The sequence below is a fragment of the Anguilla rostrata genome, chromosome 13 (assembly GCF_018555375.3).
Source record: "Anguilla rostrata isolate EN2019 chromosome 13, ASM1855537v3, whole genome shotgun sequence".
Classification (NCBI taxonomy): domain Eukaryota; kingdom Metazoa; phylum Chordata; class Actinopteri; order Anguilliformes; family Anguillidae; genus Anguilla; species Anguilla rostrata.
The window spans coordinates 8,957,900-8,977,942 of record NC_057945.1 but is presented as its reverse complement, the minus strand read 5'-3'; the positions used below and the strand labels follow the sequence as shown (position 1 = coordinate 8,977,942).

At 44.1% G+C, this 20,043-nt stretch overlaps 1 protein-coding gene across 2 annotated transcripts in view; it reads right to left on the bottom strand.

Annotated features, from left to right (window-relative positions):
* znfx1 (zinc finger, NFX1-type containing 1) overlaps positions 1-17,979 on the bottom strand; it is a 29,626-nt gene extending 11,647 nt beyond the window's left edge. Inside the window, exons 1-10 of one of the 2 annotated variants that reach the window (XR_010325156.1) lie at positions 17,624-17,979; positions 11,973-12,090; positions 10,655-11,889; positions 8,656-8,942; positions 6,199-6,437; positions 5,355-5,486; positions 3,100-3,248; positions 1,949-2,092; positions 1,049-1,163; positions 41-276 (exon numbers count right to left, since the gene is read on the bottom strand). Coding sequence is in view for 1 of the 2 variants with exons in the window: in XM_064306677.1 (XP_064162747.1) it covers positions 41-276; positions 1,049-1,163; positions 1,949-2,092; positions 3,100-3,248; positions 5,355-5,486; positions 6,199-6,437; positions 8,656-8,942; positions 10,655-11,889; positions 11,973-12,045 (2,610 nt within the window). In the remaining variant the exon portion in view is untranslated. The remainder of the gene's footprint in view (positions 1-40; positions 277-1,048; positions 1,164-1,948; positions 2,093-3,099; positions 3,249-5,354; positions 5,487-6,198; positions 6,438-8,655; positions 8,943-10,654; positions 11,890-11,972; positions 12,091-17,623) is intronic. The other variant, XM_064306677.1, reaches the window with a different exon arrangement.
* Positions 17,980-20,043: the final 2,064 nt, after the last annotated feature.

Here is a 20,043-nt window from a genome sequence, read left to right as displayed (position 1 = left end):
GGCCGGGTGGATGAAGGTCGGCGGGGTGCGACCGCGGTACCTGCCAGCCGTCCGCGCTCGGAGCGGGATCCCTCTCGGTGTGGTTGAGGCTCAGCGCCAACATCATCCCTTCCAGCGCCCGCACCGCCATGTCCGTTTTGCTCTTCTTCTTCCTCTCGACCCTGCCGTTAAGCTCCGCCTCTTCGATCATGCGCTCCGCCTGGATCAGTTCCGCCTCTTCCTCCACCTCCACCAGCTCCTCTTCCTCTTCCTGTTCCAGCTCCTCCTCTTCAACCTCTGGAAGTGGAGTGGAACAGAAGTTATGCTCACACATCTAATATTTACCATACACAGTTGCTGACGTGATGTCAACAGACAGGTTATGTATAATGGAGGCGTTCCAATGGACTTTCCCCTTAGAAGAGGCATGATTAGAGTCTCTGAGCCTTTCGCTACAGCTGCTGCAGTGTGGAGTTGATGCAGAAATGTAGAGTCAGTAATGAGTCAATGTGGATCAGTATAAAGGCAGTGTGGAGTCAGCGTGTATGTCAGCAGGCAGTCAAATCAAATTCAGTGTACAATCAGTGTAGAGCCAGTGTTGAGTCAACATGGTGTCAGTGTAGGGCCAGCGTAGAGTACAGTTTGTGTAGGATCAGCGTAGAGTCAGTGTTCATTCTGCATGGAGTCAGTGTAGGGTCAGTATAGGATCAGCGTAGAGTACAGTTTGTGTAGGATCAGCGTAGAGTCAGTGTTCAGTCTGCATGGAGTCAGTGTAGGGTCAATGTAGGGTCAGTGTTGAGTCAACATGGAGCCAGTGTAGGATCAGTGTAGAGTACAGTTGGTGTAGGATCAGTGTAGAGTCAGTGTTGAGTCGGCATGGAGCCAGAGTAGGGTCAGTGTAGAGTTTGTGTAGGATCAGTGTAGAGTCAGTTTAGGATCAGTGTAGGATCAGTGTAGAGTCAGTGTAGGATCAGTGTAGGATCAATGTAGAGTAGAGTTTGTATAGGATCAGTGTACAGTTTGTGTAGGATCAGCGTAGAGTTTGTGTAGGATCAACGTAGGCTCTCACCAGCGTTCTCAGCGTTGGGCTGCTGATCTCTCATCTGGAATTCGGAGGAGCCCAGCCCCAGCCACTCCAGGATCATGGACTGCTTTTTGCCGTAGTGCTCGAACCCGTCCCACATCTGAGCCGACACAAGCACACAGGCCTCAGGCTACTGCACCCCGGGCACTGACAGAGCAGCTCTGTCTGCCTTGCCAGCACCTCTCTCACACCCCAGTCTAACTCATGCACATTTCTTAAGAAACACGCAAAGCACATTGTGCAACGCTGGGTGATGCAACTGTGTGGGCATATGTCATGTACATGCTGATTTTCTGATAAAAACTCTCTCCAAGGAGGCTGTCACGAGGAAACGAAAAAGGTGCATACACCTACAGATTACAGTGTGCTGACTGCAGCAGTTCAGAAATAGAAACGGGACAGGTGAAGAAGGTGGACTCAATGCTCGGGCTGCCCAATGAGGTGGAGCTTCTAGGTTGGCCACTCGGGCTCTCTCAAAGTGGTGGGAACAGGGTAGGGGGCGGGACTTTTGGGTTGCTTGCTCAGGTTGGTCTAATAAAGGGGTGGGACAGTGGGCAGGGCTTATGGGTCACTGGCTCAGGCTGTTCCAACAAAGGAATGGAATGGTGGGTGTGGATTATGTGGTTGCTGGCTCAGGCTGTCCAAATGAGGGTGGCTAGGCGGGCTTGGTCTGGCTCAGGCTGTTCCATTAAAGGGGTGGGACAGTGGGCGGGGCTTATGGGTCGCTGGCTCAAGCTGTCCAAATGAGGGGGCGGGCTAGGGGGCGGGGCCTATGGGTCGCTGGCTCAGGCTGTCCAATTGAGGAGGCAGGCTAGGGGGCGGGGCCTATGGGTTGCTGGCTCAGGCTGTCCAATTGAGGGGGGTGGGCTCGGGGGCGGGGCTTACAGGCTGGTTGCTCAGGCAGTCCCAGTGGTCCTCGGAGATGAAGCGCTCCAGGAACTGCTCGTGCATGATTCCTCTCAGGCTGCACTCCAGCTGGCTGGCCTGCTGCACGATCTTCTGCTCCGCCTGGGCCAGCTCTGTGCTGATCTATCACAGAACACAACGCTTAACACTGCACTCAACTCACTTTAACTGTGCACCAGCTCTGTGCTGATCGGTCACAGCACACAATGCTTAACACTGTGCTCAGCTCACTTTTAACTGAGCACCAGCTCTGTGCTGATCTGTCGCAGCATAACACATTTAACACTGTGCTCACCCCACTTTAACTGTGCAGATCTACATAGTAGAATGTTCTGCTATAACTCTGCTATAACTCTAAACGTCTAAAAGTGGTCCCTATTCTCATATGGCAGAGCTGATTTCACACTGAGAATTTTATAGTGATTCACACGGCACAGCACTGCTCAGTGCTTCATTGCTTACTGCTCCTCTCACCATTCATTTTCCTGGATGGATCCGCAGATGCAAACGAGTGGTTTTCCGCGCCTGCGAGCTGCTCAGCGCCCATTCAAAACCACAAATATTAACAGCCAGCAAACGGCTCCATCTGCTATTGACACGGATTCTCGCGCCGCCTCCTCGCACCCACCGCCGGCCACCTGTTACCCGTCTTTTTACACGCCGGCGCCGCCTCGGGGTTCAGCCAGAGCGGCTCCCGCGTGCCGGGGTACGGGCTCAGAGACAGGAAGTGGCGAGCCAGTGCCTGAGGGGGGGTCAGGCCCTGGGTCCTCGTTCTTCCTTAATCACTGCGCCTCCAGAGAGCCGGCCAGGCGAACCCTCCGGTGCTCAGCAGGGACCTAAGGGTCCTCAGCCAAGGGGCCAGCTTTCGGTTATCAACCTCAGCAGCGGAAGTAATATCGCCCCCTGCTGATATGTATGATTTTAGCTCAAAAGGCAAGTTTCCCCATTGTGCTCCATTCATTTTTGACAGCAAAAATAAAACACTTCCACTCAAGTATTAATGTTAACTTTGTGCATTTGGAGTCGCTGTCTCTACATATTATGTACTCTAAGCCCTCAGCCCTCAATTGATTTTTGTGTGAGTGTTAAGTTCATGTGACAGGCAGGGGAGGGGCCTGGGGGGTGCTGACCTCATAGTGGGCGCGGCGCAGGTGGCCGGGCAGGCTGCGGCGGAACCCGGGCCCCCCCGTCAGCTCCCGGAGGGTGAAGCGTTTCAGGACCTCACTGTTGCTGCGGCCTCCCACCCTTACGATCCCGTCCTCCAGGAAGCCATGGATCCCTGTGACCCCCCCACCCCAGCACAGAAACCGCATCAAATCAGACCCAGCTCCAGGAGATAAAAAGAGGAAGAAAACAATAACAAAAAAAAACAATAAAAGGAATACACACCGAAATATAAACATTCCCCCTCAACCTCACTCCAAGTGCTAAATCGATATTGTGTTTAATAGAGGGATGTCTTGGATAAAAGAAAGCAATAAAACCCCATTTCATTTTCACATAATCTCATTTTAACATGATGGGATACACACTAAGGTGTTTTCATTCCATCACGGACCTGTCCAAGGCAGAACCAACCACTCAATAACCAGCTCTCTGTCTCGCAAGCCATCTTCCAAAAATCTACTTTGTGCGAGTTAAGACCCCTCTCGGATATACCCGCTCCTCATCGGTAAATATTGCTTCACTGAGCCCAAGTATATTACAAGATCAACAAATGAAGCTTCGCTGAGATCCAGAGATACGGCCGGATAAACAACAGACAAGCTTCAAGGTGATGAACATCCTGAAGATGTATGAAACTTTCTGGAAATTCCACCTCAAACTCAATTCAATTACAGTCATGTCATGAAATTTAACCAGTACATTTCAGCTCTAAAATGGTTGTTCTGCCAGACAACACCTTTGATGCAGGGTATATGATTATATACCGTTTTCGTGTTTCAAAAAACTTTCTGTGGGATTTAAATGTGCATGCGAGCTCATCATTATCATTATTTTCGTGATTAGAGGACAGTGAATTCATAATACATTTCTAATTTTCTGCCTGTAGTATGAACAGTGATCACCTCCATGCAGACTCTTCTGAGTATGCAACTTAGCCCTCCTCTAACATGCTAAAGGCACAAACAAACTGGGTTGAATATTGTGAATATCTCCTGTAAGTGACTATATTGAAAATATAAATCTATTAATCTAATTATACCCGAGACGAAATGTTCAGTTTTCTGGCTGTACCCACAGTAAAAACAGCTTTCTTTCAGCTATGCAGAACGGCTCCAGACATGCAAAACATTATAATGCCGTACAATAGCCTCCTGTGTACAGCATATGACGCTCAGCCTCAGTCAAATGTGATAGCAAGTCCAGGTAAGTTCATCTGGCAGTCAGGAAACTTCAAGCTGCTACAGAACACACGGCTCTCCAGCATGAACACACAGCAAGCACAGCATTTTCTGCCTGTAGTACGCACAGTGACAGCCTCCATGCAAACCCCTCATGGACTGAGCATGCTGCTTAGTCCTCCTCTGATTCCCATTGGCCCATGGGTATTTACAGATATTAGCAAATCTTTATTAGCATTCATCGTTGCCATTTCCGTTATAAAAATTGGGTGGTTTATCGTTATCTCTCTCTTGCTCACTCAGTCCAACGATTATTTCTGCTCCACATGACCCGTATGCTTATCTTGTTTAATTCCTGGTTTTCTGATCCATTGTTTGTGCAAGCATGTAGGCTTGTCGCTGGCAAAAAAGCAAACTTTGCGTGGATCTTTTCCCTGCATTACTCATGATGTGTTATAATGTTCCAACTTTTCACAGGTTTTGCCAGCAATGTCCATTAGCTCCCATGATCCTTATCCCTAGCAGTAAACTGAGCAATTATGGATTTTGAGAATTACTGCATTAAAGCTGTAATAGGAACAAAAATCAGAATTTACTATTGATGTCTTTGTAGCTTATGGCTGGAACTAATATATGTTCAGTTTCATTGCATAATAAGGCCAATAAACAAGGGATAGGAAAAACATGCCATCATGTTCCACATAGAAATCTGAAAGGAGCAGTCCAGTCATCATGGAGTTCATTGGTAAGAACAAATGGTGGATACCTTCTGGCTATACTGCCTAACAGCATAAAGCAATCCTGGAAGTACAGCCAGAAAGCATCCACCAATCACTATTTGTATTGTTCGGTCATTATTACTAATACCATACTCCATGATTGGTGGAACATAACAGGAAGTAGACCTGGAGAAACAGACAATGCATTTAGACATGGAAGAGGGTTGAACTCGGACATTAATTGCTATCCTGTGTGGAAGCTCTGTGGAGCTGTAAAGGCGCCCAAAGCCCGTTTCCAGGTTCCAGAGTTAGCAGCCCTACCTTCGAGGAACTGGTCCAACGCGTGATTGGTGTAACAGACGACCAGAATGGGCAGGTGGTCTTCACCTTGCTGCCATACATGAGGGTTTGTCAGTAGAGCCTGGGCGATCTTCAGTCCCACGTAAGTCTTTCCTGCAATGCAGGAAACCGACACGCTCAGTAGATTACAGTATATTGCATTCATTTTACAGATGCTCTTATCCAGAGTGGCATTCAACCTGAGTTACCTGAGGCCCAGACCGGGCTCCAAACATTCCCAGACAAGCAAGGGCTTATGCATGACCACTAAAGGAAGTTAACTGTTAACCAATAACCAACATACAAACCCACTATGCATATGAAATCCAGAGCAAAAAAACTTTCACTGCCGAAACACAATTATTTGTGAAATTAACACGTTAGCAAAGTCATAAAATGCTTGTAATTCTGAAAAACCATGTTGGAATAGAGCCAAACAGCGACAGGTACACAATCTAATTAAAATAACCTGATTCCACTGTCGTTAAGGGTAGTTCAGTCCAGACAGAGAAGAAAAAGCACATTAATTATAGTTACAGAAGCACTAGTCAATATATAACAGAGAGGTAATACCTTAATAACAGACAGAGAAGTAATACCCTATTAACAGACAAAGGCGTAGACATAGCAGTAATACATTAATCAGAGAAAGCGCATCAATTACTGATAGAGGAGTCCCACCACAATATATGTAATGGCACATTAATTAGGCGGGTAAGTAATCACACATTAATTAAGAGACATAAAAGTAATAGCAAATGAATCAGCATGTGTTTGGTGGTGTTTGCCTTGCGAAGAACAGCGTTCGGAGTGCAGCTGAAGGTACCTGTGCCGGGGGGTCCCTGTATTATGACAAACTCCTTGGTGAGCGCTAATTTCAGGGCTCTCATCTGCGACTCATCCAAGCCCAGGTGTTCCATGGGGGGCCAGGCGTGGGGGTCCCGGACACTGAAGGGCTGCAACTCAGACGCAAACCCAGGGGCCGCTATAGACTCCAAGATGTATGTGTCCTCAGTAGTGAGGTAGGCAGGATGCGCTACGTCGGACTGGCACTCCACTATGTACCTTGGATGACATGAAGGAAACAGAAAATGAACAGAGATGTCCTATAGACCAACCAAGTGACGTTAATTAGGCCAGGTCATCTCGGTCTGCAATTCCTGCTTTCACATACAGAGCATGGAGCATTGCTGTATTAGCCATGTTACCTGGTTGATAGCATTCACACATGACAGTGCTCAGTTGGGTAATATTTACCTGAACATGCCCAGTAAGGAATTATTTTACTAACCCTGACTTACTAGCCAGAGAAGCTAGCTAACATTTGCTTACAAAGCTTGCTAATGAAGAAAAAGTAAATCATAACATCAAATGTTCTGCCATATTTTTATGTGCACAAAGTACACCTATATGCAAAAACATTTACATACATACATGACATGTACATGTGATGGTAACAGCAACATCTAGTTAGTAAAATAGACAATCACTTGGTGAGCATTTACTTTCTTACTGCTAAAAGGTAGGGTGACGGACAAGGTAGCTTAATGGACATCAAGTTTTGAATTCTTGATACGGCAATGTTATGCCATTGTTCACACTAACATTGAAACAGAACATTTCAATGTTTCTCAGTCATGAATCAGCAAGTTGCCTGAACAACTTTCTCTCAACGCTGACTTCAGCTCTCATTCACACAACACAACTAAATTTCCAAAATAATGTGGGATAAGGCCATGTGTATGAAAATCCATCCATCCATCCATTATCTATACCCGCTTATTCCTGGTCAGGGTCACAGGGGGTGCCTATCCCAGCGTGCATTGGTCGAGAGGCAGGAATACACCCTGGACAGGTCGCGTGTGTGAAAAGTGCTAATGTAAATGATCCCATTCCTAATCTCAGCGGTTAACCCAGAACTCTGAGAGCAGGACTACGTTCACCAAACTTTTCTGAAATTATTCTTACTTCTGTTCTTAAAAATGCTCCAGAGAAAAACCAATATGGGACTCATGACACATGTGCAGCCCGTTTGTTTTTGTGCGTATCCCAGGTGTATGAGATGATGAATGCTGACTGTTTGTCAATTGCATGCACAATCCTGTTCATGTGATTAGCATAAGGAAACAGATCTTAACAAATACAAAAAAATGATGAATGGTGAAATGTTCTTGGTAATGCAGTTTACGATAAAATGTGATCATACACATGTTTCGTGAATGAGGCCCAAGGTCTCTTTTTATCTATACTTTGGGAAAATACATACTAGTTCCTCTGTTGTATTGAAATACATCCATTAACAATGGAACAAAGACTTCAGTCTGCATTTATTTTTGATGACTCAAGAGAGAAAATGAAGGACTTTATGTTTTGTAATACTACAACATGAATATTTTATAGCAAGCATTTAAGTATGTGAAGTGACAATTTTATAACTGTACACCTTCAGATAAAAGACAAAGACAAACCATGCCACTGTCCCCTTGTTCCAAAGCATGAATAAATGTTATTGTTGTTGTTTTTTTAATTGAAATTCAAATCTGTCTAGCATTTTGTTAAAAAGAACTGAATCATTGGCTTAAGCAACATAAACAGCCATTGAATGTTTTGGTCCTTCATGACTGCACATTGGTTCATCACTTGACAAAAAAATTAGCATTGCTCATTAGCAAATTATAGGAGAACAGGCTATGATTAATCCTTACAGATGGTAGTGCTAGCAATATTACAGCATGGTTGCAATGGTTATCTCCCTCATAAATTAACATAAAAATCATAAAGTATTTTCCATCTAGCATAAAGAACGTAAGATATATTCAGTAGCAGCACTGAGGTGGAACTGGCTAAAGCTAGTTCTCCAGCCCAATGGCTGTGCAGATCAGCTGCTGGACACAAGATTAAAATACAGGGTGGCCATCACACTATCCACCCAATACAACTGGCAGTACAGATTCTGACAGGATTAAAGGGATATTCACAAATTTCATGATTTCATTTGAAGAAAGTGACGAAGGACAGACATGTCCAAAACATATCATCCATAATCAATAAAGCTGCTGATTAGCAAGATACTTTCTTAAATAAATGTAAAAAATACCAAAATGCTGATATTGTAAACAAAATTTTGTCAGTGAACAGTATTTTTGGAACATTTTCAAGTAACGACAGTTATTCCTGTAAATTGACTTGACAATAAAAATGATACATATGCAAATCACTGTACTATTCCATGTGTGAACTCCTAAATCTTTCGAGGTGTTTGATAATTCCGCGGGAGACGTACCTCTGGAAGGGCAGGTCTTCCACTTCCAGTTCCTGCAGGCCTTCCAGGACGTGGCGGTAGGCCTCGAAATAGGCCGTGGTCTCCACCATGAGGAAGGAGTCGGACACCCGGACCGCGGCCAGAGCCGGGCGGCTGTCCTGGCAGAAACTGAGCTGGACCTGGCCCTTCTGTAGTTCGGCCGGGTCGCGGTCCGACACCGTGGCGAACAGGAAGGTCTCAAAGTTGTCCTGGGACATGCAGACCAGGGAGCCGTACAGAAGCCGCTTGGAGTTCTGCCAACGCACAAACTGCGGGCCAAAAAACAGCGCGTGTTAGCATTACGCGCCTCTGGAGTGCACTCAGTCAAACAGGCCAACGTTTGATCCGACGTCTGCTGTTAGATTACAGGCATTTAGCAGACGCTCTCATCCAGAGCGACTTACACAACATTTGACATTGCATTTTTTACACTGCATCCATTTATACAGCAGGATATATACAGAAGCAGTGCAGGTCAAGTACCGTGCTCAAGGGTACAACGGCAGTGTCCTACCTGGGCATGGAACCTGTGACCTTTCGGTTACAAGACGGGTTCCCTACCCATTATACTACACTGCCACCCCAAGGTTAGGTGAGGTTAGAATAGCAACTGTGGATGTTCTCTGAGTTTCAGGTACCTGCATGCGCCTGTTTCATAGGCCTTCGCACACCAAGGCTATTTCTTCTGTCCATTACGCTTGTACATTATGAAAAATGTAAATAATCCTAACTCCCATCTCCCCTATGATTACTTACACAGCAAATGCAAATTTTTGTGCTGCGCAAGTCATTATTTAATTTGGATCTGGTCTAATTTTTTGTGTTATGTTTTATTTTTTGTATGTAAAACAACTTATTGACCAGTGAGATTCTCTTTTGTCATGTTCTAAATCTAAATCTTAACATGATCTTTGTCATGTCAAACGTGTTTTTTAAACAATGGCAGACTGGCAGATAACACCCGTGTCTCAGCACAGTTACTTTGAGATGTGTTCCCTCACTCTGCCTTTCCCCCAAACGTTTCCTTTATTTTGTACAAACGCTCTATAAAAACACTTCTTGGAAAAAAACTGGCCACTGCGCCATTATGTCTTAAATCTGTCTCAGAACACCTAATCAAAGAACATTTCCAGGTCACCCCAAGAGTCACACAGCACCGCATTAGGAGATTCTTCTTTGGGGCGTACAGTTGATTTAATGCCTTCAAGGGACTCCAGTGGTCAGTGGAATAATGGATCCTGAATTGAAACAGTTTGCCTGTGACTATAAATTCATTATTTCAGCATTTTTGCAAACCAGAGCCAAATTTATGTCTCTGGGGAGAGTGCTCTCTTCCCTTTCTCAATTCCACCTGCAGGTTTTAAACTGCTGCCTGTAGATACACCTGGCAGAGAAAGAGCTCTGGGGAAGGGAAGGATTAACACGGCTGAGCAAAAATGCTGAAACAAGGAAAGATCTCCATGGGCACTTTTTACACACACCGATTCAGAATCAATCAAAACAGGTAGTAAGGCAAGTTATGGCTTTGCGAAGCATTACAAATAAAAAGCATTTGTTAGTTCGTGATTTCACACAGCTGGCAAGAAATCAAGTCCCGGAGCTTTGGGTGCACAAAAACCATCCGCATTTTAACTTAATTTAATACATTTAATAAAGAAAATAAATGAACACAAGGAGACTAGTTGTTTGTTGGCAAAGCGATGTTCAGGAAAATTGCACAAGGACTTTACTGACTGTTATCTCCCCAACTGGAGAATCAATATTCCCCTCCCTCCACACCTCAGCTGATGTGGGGCGTGTGCTCAAAATTGCTTCCGGGAGATATACAGTGATAACAGTTGGGTTGTAACCTGCTTTCAAATCTTGAGACAAACGAAGTTAGATAAATTATCATCATTTGTTGTGGCAGCTGTAATAGTAGTAGGAGCAGCAGTTGTAGGAGTTACGTGTAGTAGAAGTCACAACAGTATGTTTAACTGACCTTTAGAGGTGTTGGGTCGAACTGGACTTTGTATGCAGTCCCTGTCGGGGTGCAGAGCGGCACTAGCAGACGGGTTTCGAAGTAAACCCTGATGTCATCAAAGCGTTTCCTCCTCACCGGCACCTGGCCCAGGCTCTCCTCCTCGTAGCTTTGCAGGAGCTCGCGGATCCCCTCGCGTAACGGCCGCACAAAGTCCTCCCTCAGCAGCCGGAAGTGGGTGTCCAAGTACACCTGGACACTGGGGTAGCTGCAGGAGGTGATGTTGGGCCTCAGAAAGGGCTTCTGGTCCTGGTGGATCTCCTCGGGCGTGGGGTAGATGGTCATAGTCCGGAAGTCACCCTCCCCGGGCGGGGCATCCTGCTCGGGAGTGAGGAAGGTGTAGTTGTCCGACCTCAGGGTCCCGTCCCTGGCTTTCTCCTGAAGGTGGTCGACCAGCCCCTGAATCTTGCCCAGGTTCTGCTCGATATGATCCGGGATGTCCACCCCTGAGGCCCGGAGCCCGTTGATGGCCGGCTTCAGGAGGGCCACCAGCATGGAGGTCACCTGCACGGAGCTGGCGGGGAAGATGCTGAGCATGTCCGAGAGGAGGCTGACAATGTTGTCCAAGTGCTCGGGGTACTGGGCCCGGCGGGCAGGGCCGTGGTCCGTCATCATCCCCACGACGTAGTGGGGGAGCACCGCCCGAAGGAAACCCGAGTCCTTCACCACCCCAGCGAGGTGCTGGACGATCCGGCGGTCGGTTCTGGAGCGGACGGCCTTGCTCAGGACCTGGCAGAGCAGCTGGATCAGGCCGTGGCTCATAGTCCGCTCCTCCAGCAGGAGCTGCAGACCGGGGCTGGAGGATAGTGTGATGGCCACCTCTGACGGCTCTTTCCCGACCAGATCCTCCAGGGCCCTGTACCCCAGCCTGCGCACCTCCGGTTCGCCATCCCCGCCCTGGTCCCTGCCCCTTCCACCCCCTCTTCCTCCTCTGCCCCGCCCCCTGTCCCCTCTTCCTCTATCTCCTCTTGCACCATCTGCATCCCTCTCCCCTCTCTCTGCACCCTCCCCCCTTCCTCTCCCTCCTCCTCTCCTGGCATCGCCCTCCCTCTCTCTCCTCTCTCTCTGCCCATCTTCCCTCCAGTTGTCTGGCAGGTGGCCCCTGTTCCCTCCTCTCCTGTCCCCCCTGCCTCTCCATCTCCCTCCTCTCTCCGGGCTGGGCCTCCTGTTGTGCTCTCCCTCAGCAGGTCCAGCACCTTCAGAAAGACAACAAGGAATGATCAGAGTTAAGGTTTATAACATCGCTACAACATTTGAGCTTCCCAGAAGGTCTGCATACCTCTCCTGTGCTCAGCGTTGGCTCTCCCTCTGCCCCTCTGACCCCCTCTCCCTCCTCGGTTTGGGTTTTCCATCACTTCTGTTCAGGTGGAGGCCTGCCCACGCTGTGTGTGATCAATCTGGACAAAGAGCACAGAAGATTACACTGCAACCCAAGGACAGAGACTCAAGTCAGCCATAGATAAAACTTCAAGAATGTTACATGTCGTATAATCAAGCACGGTTGACGTCTCTGAGTTCCCAGGAACTGTTGTTCTGCATGTTGCTGCTTGTCTCAAGGGTACCCTAGAACACAATAATCTTTAGCGCTCTAGCAAATAGTGAGGTGAACAATGTGGCCACATTCGCATCTTGCATTTCCATTAACTACAATATGGTTTTGTAACAATTATCAAATATTTCCTCTTCTGTGGAGGGAAAGGTACAAAAAGATTTCTTTTAAATAACCCATGGTTAACATTTAGTTTTCAAAGAGTAGACAAAGATTTATGCAATTACTATGAATTATCTCTAGCCAGGTACAGGCTTTGAAGTTCTCTTCAATTAACTTTTTTCAATAATGCTGTGTAATAGGGTTTTAGTTCATTCCCTTTCATATCTGGCTTCCTATTTTCCCTTTTCACACAAAGAAACACAAGTCAGAGTAATGACTTTCAAAAAGTGAATTGTCCTGTTAGTTCTGCTTCTGTAATGGTTATTCATTTCCAAATTGTCAACAGTGGAATGGTACCCCTATACCCCTAAAAAACTGTTAATTCATTGGTACACCACACGTGGGATCCATCACCCCATCGGATTAGCTCAGGGAATCTCAATGTGTCTTTAGTCTTCAGGTATCTGCACATAGAATCTTGGTAGACAGGTACCATAATACCCTGTTCCCTTCCAAACCTCCTATTACAGGGGTTCCTAAAGTGGGCTCAGGGGACCCCCAGGCATCCATGAAGAGACTGAGTAAAATCAAGTTTTACCTGAATTTATGAATATTTCATTTAATTTCATATTTCCATATCTAACAAACATATTTCAGAGTTTGAAACATGGAACATTTTTTTCATCATTGGGAATATTTTAAATATACTAACTAGTCACATGCAGATTCATATTACAAGTAATGCGTCCGTGCATTATTGTGTTAGATAGCCACTGCATTGCAGTCTGCAGTGGGTATTGAATAAAAGCATAAAAATATTCTTTACAAATATTTTTTAAAGATTTTTCTGAGTTTGGGGTCCTTGGCCACAATGTTGTAATTCTAGGGAGCCTTAGGGGCCCCCAGCCCTAGTATAATGACTAATCAGGTCATAATGGACACCACACATCAGGGGTCATCAGTTCACACCTTGGAAAATCGTTTCAGGAGCCTCTACGACTTTTGACCTTTCAACCCCCAAAAGATTAGTATGGCTGTGCAGGCCAATGAGAACAGTGCCAGAAATGGCGTGGTTAGCACCACAAACTGACTTTGTGACAGAGAGGTAGATGGATAAATCTAAAGCGCAATTGCGTGGACTTTACTGACCAGGCATTTAAAAAGTACCAAAATGACAGGGTTTCACCAAAATGACAGGGTTTCACCAAAATGACAGGGTTTCAGAGAGTTTGAAGGCCTAATTAGCACTCAGCTGGTGAGCACCTCTCAGCATACCAACAAGCCCTACTTCTTTTAAAGGCATCAGTGTTGTACAGTGGTATAAATTAACAACCTAAGCGGCTGAAAATAAATTAAAACAAGCTTACTCCAAAAACCCCTTCAACATCCTCTCTATTTTAAAAATTAAAACATTGTTGAATGGTTGGTTGATGATGAATATATTTTAGAGAAACACAAAGTGGTTTTGTTTTCCTGATACAGTGGTAGCCTATTCAATGGTAAAATCGTCCGTGCTGTTTCATTGCGGTTTCTCACAAATGTTTTGATTTTGGATGACACTTGTTTTTGGATACTCAGAGAACACCCATTGTTCATCTATAAATGTGGAACTTTGAGATTAATTAAGAACTAGGTAAATAAATCCCATTTTCAGTATTGTCCATTGAGATATCCACAAGCAGGCTTAAATCAAGTACACACATAGATTTGTTAACAGTAACATGATAAAACTGTTCCAGTTCTATATACTGTTGAGCTTTTCCGTTTGAAATATTTTCAATATTCAGAAATCCCGTAAGCTTAATGCAACACTGGACTAAAAATATATAATATACCGTAGAAGTTACATTGTGAAGTCACAAATGTGCTGGGTTGCCAGGTTGCATATATGCAGTCAAATGACTTGAGATTGTTTGCCTGTTTTAACTACCACTTCAGTTTACACATAACAACCCAGGAGTAGGCTATGTGCTTCTGCCTACTACTGCTGTATGCAGATGTTGTCTTTGCCTCCAGGTTTACTGCAGACATCACCTTACGACAATGCTGCTTGTGGAACAGTAAGTTGAACTTTGTCACTGATGTCCCCACAAGAAATCTCATAATTACTTTGTGAGCACAAAGACGTGAAGTCTCCAGGTTGCATATGCGGTACAATGCTTGATTGTTTGCTGAATTATTAGATAACCAGGCCTGTCAGTATTTTACATCATGACATGACCTCAATGCATAGGCTGGAATGTACTTGCTGAACTGACTGTGATATAGCACGACCTCTGTGATCAATTTGTCTCTCAGTTTACTCAGACATCCCTTACATTTTGTGTACACTACGCTAAAGTTGAAGCTGTTGTCCTAAATGTGGCCCAACTCCAAGAACCTAATGAAGTTACACCTCTTTGAAAAAGGCACTGAAGTCTCCTCATTCGGACATGCTAGCTGCAATTATAGGAAACCAGGCCTGTCCAGTATTTTTATGCATGACCTCATGCATGCTGGAATGCTACTTGCTGAATGAATTGATAAGCCACACCTCTGTGATATATTTGTCTCTCATTTACTAAGCATTTACATTTTTTGTTCACTACCTAAAAGTGTGGCAAAGTGGCAAACTCCAGTGGTTACTTGAGAAATTACAGTTTAGTCAGCCTCAGGTGCCAAAAAGCAAATTTCCCAATGAAGTCCATTTAAAGCAAAGAATTTACCCTGGCCAAATTAAATTATACAGGACAGTACTTTTAAACTCTTAAATTTCCTTCACACTGAAGTAATTACTCTCCAGGCACCTTTTTCTCTGAAACCCACAGAAGAAGATATAAGATTTATTTCATTCCAATTTGGTCTGCATGGTTTTACATCAGTGTATGCACCTGCACACACAGGCACACCCGCACATGAACGCGCATGAGTCTGTCATTGACTAATCGATGCTGAAGAGGGTGAATATCGAAGCTTTTTTGTGCTAGTTTTGCTGATAGTGACAATGCGTTTACGTTCCACTTTTAATTGCAGGCTAGATAGAGAACAGGGCGAGGTAACATGAATGTAGAAACATGGCGTTTGCTGATAAGAAGGTTTTGTATGGTGGCCAAGTGAAGAAATGTAGTTAGTAGAAATGGCACAGTGGTGAACTGGTGTAACTTTTTAATAAAAGGAATGAATTTGCCGTCATGAAATGCATATGGGTGGCCGTGAGTGAGTTTTGGTAAAAGAAATATAAAAGCGTAAGAAAACGTTAGTGTAAAAGAGGAAATTATCTGCCTGAGGGTGAGGCGGGATTCAATCCTTCAACCGGAGGTTAACCAGTCTGTGACTTTGTTAGTGCAGCACCATGACATAGCTATGCATGCATATGTGTGAAATATCATTAGCAAACCTGTCCATGGTTTTAAAGAAGAACACGGGCCAGTAAGCACAGAAGAGCTCCCATATGGCTTTGCAATATTGTAGCCGGTTAATAACTGAACGTGCAGACGGTACGTCATAATGCAGCGTATACGTTCGGCGAACGGCGGGTAGATATGGTGCAAAAGCAATAATTGAGAAGTAGTAGACAATTATTAGTGAGGGTAAAAGCAGGTTAAAGAAATGTGTCCCTCGCTAGGCTTGAACCTACAACCCCATGTTACCAAGACTGTAGCCTTACCCACTACGTCACAGGCAGATTCACTGTTTAAACTGGAAATGTTTCAGAGTAAAAAAGTATGGGTATTTTGCGTGTGTATGCGAGTTTTTGATTGGGTCATGTAGGTGAAGATTTGGCTGATGTCAGTAAAATTTCCAATGGGGAGACATGTTGTTAGTGGGATAGGCGGCAGGAAAAAGAAGAAGAAGAAGAAGAAGAAGAAGAAGAAGAAGAAGGAGAAAACGCAAAATCCCCTTAGTTTGGGGCTTTATTGTGTGGACATGTGAAGTTCATGAAATGGGGTCAGAATGTACAGAATTTAATGTTTTTAAGGGCTGAGTGTCTGTGGCTGTTGTGGTTATTTCTGTGGGGAACCCTGAAAAGTGGCAAACTCTGGGTGCTGTATAGGTATGGGGCATGCCCCCGCCAAGGCGTAACTGCCATCCCAATAAAATAACTAACTTGTTTTGAAGCTTTTGAGCACCGTTTTAAGTTGCTTTTCTGCATGGAATGTATTTAGATTAATTAGCATAGGCATCCGGTCGTGGGTTAAAATTACTAGTCAGTAACTTGCTTTTTAAAGCATGTATAACAGCTTCGAAATTCACCCATGGCGGAAGAAACTGTCTGGTTGGCCTACAAAAATAGGTAATCTACGATTTTTTTAAATACGTCAACTACGAAGGAACCACAGGAACGCATCGAGCTAGTAAAGCCGACCTCCGAAGTCGGAGCTACGAGTTTCCGAGTTCGTCTGGAACTCAGCACTAACCATTTTCCCCATTTCCCGACTTGGAAAGGGCGTTCCAGTTTATTTTTGCTAGTTGGAACTGGGTAATTCCCAGTTCCCGATGTGTCTGGAACGCAGCATTAAAGTGGAATGTTATACGCAAAGCATTGTTTTCCCATTTCTGAGACGTGGAATCCATGTCAGTGTGGCAGGAAAAATAATGGAGCCAAGTAGAACACAGCTTATGTTTGAAAACAAAAATACCGACTGGTGATCCCTATGGTTGTTACATAAAACATAAGCAGACTTGAAGCTTACATCACTTAAGTCAGCTGTTACCAGGAGGAAATTTACAACACAGGACAAAACAAACAACGCCTCTTCTCTGTAGCGAAGCTACGTAGGTGACGTAAACCATAATTCCCCGCCCAAGTATTGTCTCTGAAATGAATGTCAACATAAACAACTGGTAGCACATATATTATATATATATATATATATATATATATATATATATATATATATATATATATATATATATATATATATCCGTAGCAGATCAGTCGAGGTAAATAACCAGTTCGGTACGTTAGCACTTGAGACTGTCACGCTCGGTAACCAATGAAATCCACTGCTCTCGACAGCTGACCATGCTACTTGGCATACTGAAATACCACGGCAATGATGAAACAAACACCGAAAAAGCTTGAAATATAGTTACTGTTGATAATACTCCCAAGAAAATTGGAGTCATTGAAAACATTTACCCAACAGAAGCCCATATATCGTTTAGCTCATCGGGATATGGCGACGTGTCCTGTGTTATTTCGGAAACATGCAACTTTCCGCAGCCCCTGATGCATGCGGAAACAAATATCGTGCAGTACAGCCTATAAGAAAACCAAGAAACAAACTGCAACGTACCTGTAATAAGATTTTATAGACAGTTATGTCTCCAGCTGTGATAATTATTTGGTTATACCGTGCCATAGATTGTGATATATCCTTGCTATACACTTCATTCCTGGTATATACGCCGTTTATTATATCGTATAATTTACTGGTAGGAACGCTTTAAAAGCACAGCTAGTAAAGTAACGTCGGCTCATTAAAAGTGAAACCTTCTACTGCCGATTATACAGGAAGTCATTCCCCTAATCTCGGACAGCGTTTCTTCTGAATTAAGTTTATAACCGCGTGTGGGTTCTTTTTATCGGTTTGCCCTGCCCACCGTTGTCGTTCAGTATCACTTTCGCTTTCCTTTAACTAGAAATGAGAGTCTTGAGCTCGCAATAACACTAATAGCCAGTATGATGTGACACACGCCTAACGATATGGGGCTATTGGACGTCTGGAAACGAAATAGAAAATTGTAGGCTATTGTTCGTCCAAGTAGCCTAGGCTACGGAAGATCTATTAAATGAATAATGTTAGTTAACGAACTGCAGATAATTCTGTTAAGTAACAGGCTACTACAACGATAACGTTAGCCTAAATTTGGGATTGACTCGTACTTTGTGAATTTGTATATTAGGGAAATTTTCTTTACAGTAGGCCTATTTAATTCTCAGCACTAGGCCTAGGCTACAAATGGTGAATATTGTTGACTTATGCACTTTAGATTCTTTCACTTGTTTTAAAATGTTTGATATAACCAGTAACCTTCCGGTATTGTATGCCTTTACACTGAGTGTAGAACTCGTATGTAGCATCACATCCACTGAACTGTAGTTTATTGATCATATCTGACAGCAGGCCTATAGTCCGCATACCGCAAACGAAATGATTAGCCTTTCACCAACATTGCAAGGGCAGCAAGAACTGTGCTGTGCAAAACACACAAAATAGATGTTTAGGATATGTAGTTTCTTTAGCCCTGCAGCAATGCTTATTCTGAAATATTCATTAATGCATTCCCTTTTCACCACTGATGCCAGGTAGGCTAGCTCGAAATTGGAGAGTGGGACTCCGTTATTTTTCTTCCTTCTCTAATGCTCCACAATTAGTGATTCAGACTTCACACAATTTACATATTGAAGAAAGCAAAAATTTCTCCCGCAGAAATCACAAAAAAAAAAAAAAAAACGTTTGTGATTTACTGTTTGCGGAGTGTAAATATTCCAGTAACAGCTTGTAAATATTTCCCTACAAGTTCAACTGGATAGTCCCAAATTACATCTGCTCTACCCGTGGCAATTATGCATGCAGGATATTCCGCGGTGGTAACTGCATGGCTGATAATATTTTAACGCCAATTTATCTGTGTTGACTTGACGCTAACAGATTATGGCCGTTGTGATGACGAGCAACATTGGCTACATGCACCAGACAAGCCACGTGATGTGCCGATCCGGTAAATTCGGCTAAGTACAACTGTCGTCCTCCAAAAGTAGCCTAAACAAATTAGCTGAACCTCTTTAGTTTTCCCGTTTATATTTTTTTTAATCAGCAAAACTCACACGCAAACTGTAGACTCAGCAGTTCTCTACTCTCTGCTTAATAAAGTACTGTAGGGATGTTAATCTCCTTTGAATGTAAAATTTATATTTAGACAGATGGTGCTTGAATATGTCAGTGACTGTTGGCACAATATGAATTAAATGAAGAAGTGTTATCTGTCCTCGGGCCCCTCTGCCCATACAGCGCCCTCTGAACACCGTAGTCCATCCAGAGGTCCGGGAACCATCTATTGCAATATAGAATGTTTATTTCCTTGATATGAGCAATATTGAATATTAGAACAATGGCCTAGAACACAAAGCCCCTCGCCCCTTCCAGGGGACTAGACTACTTCTAATGCACGTTTATGTTTTTGGTAGCCCTAATGGAGAAGATGGTAGCCACAAAACTCCTGAGGCAAGTCACATTAATATTGTTTATTCTAACAGACCACCACATCCATGCAATAATATTCAGTAACATATTGTTTAATCAGAAAAGTAAAGTGCAATGTTACTACAATAATCATATTTTAAAGAGGCCGAATATACTGCCAAGAAAGCCTTAAGATAGGCCTACTCGTAGGTTAAGATTGCTCGCCCTGAAACTGGAGTGACAAGCCACAGACCAACCCTACGCGAGCAACTCCAACTGCCGGGCTGGAGAAAGAGAACAGAGCTAGCTTACAATAAACCACCAAAGAAGTAAACGCAAGCTTGGCTTCTAACAACAAACAACTGTAGACCATTTTTATTTGAACAGTTAACTAAAAGTTTTTATAATTTGCTTTGGAGGTTTTTTCAGTCAGTTTCTCCTCGGTCATTATTATTAGTAACATGGCAAGCGCAACATGCATGAAACGGAGCTCGAGTTTGCTTTCACATTCGAGTTACTTGGAAGGACGA